Source organism: Geospiza fortis, unplaced genomic scaffold, assembly GCF_000277835.1.
Source record: "Geospiza fortis unplaced genomic scaffold, GeoFor_1.0 scaffold71, whole genome shotgun sequence".
Taxonomy (NCBI): domain Eukaryota; kingdom Metazoa; phylum Chordata; class Aves; order Passeriformes; family Thraupidae; genus Geospiza; species Geospiza fortis.
Window position 1 is genome coordinate 145,433 of NW_005054681.1, and position 327 is coordinate 145,759.

The window sequence follows — 327 nt, forward strand, 5'->3', positions numbered from 1 at the left end:
ATGCTGTGAAGTATCCCAAATCTGGGATTAGCGGCGTGCTTGGGGCAGGGCAGGGGATGCCAGCCCCGGTGCCAGCCCCGGTGTTGGCACGGAACCAACAGCGCAGCAAACGTGGCACCAAAGGGACTTTGTGGGTGACACAGGGACAACGTGAGGGACATGGGGACCCCTAACACCCACCCCATCGCTGTCCCCACAGCCACAATGAAAGGCGGAACACCTTCCTGCACCCAGTGACGGGACAGGCCCCTGAGGACACCTCAAGGCTTGACTTGCCAAAGTAGGTCAGCTCCCAGTCCCCTTGGGCTGGGGGAGCCAGGGAGGGTT

General features: G+C 62.1%; 1 protein-coding gene across 1 annotated transcript in view; it reads left to right on the forward strand.

Annotated features, from left to right (window-relative positions):
* Positions 1 to 327, forward strand: part of PLEKHA6 (pleckstrin homology domain containing A6) — a 64,589-nt gene that overhangs the window by 38,960 nt on the left and 25,302 nt on the right. Inside the window, exon 4 of the mRNA XM_031065108.1 lies at positions 200 to 233. Coding sequence (XP_030920968.1) covers positions 200 to 233 — 34 coding nt within the window. The remainder of the gene's footprint in view (positions 1 to 199; positions 234 to 327) is intronic.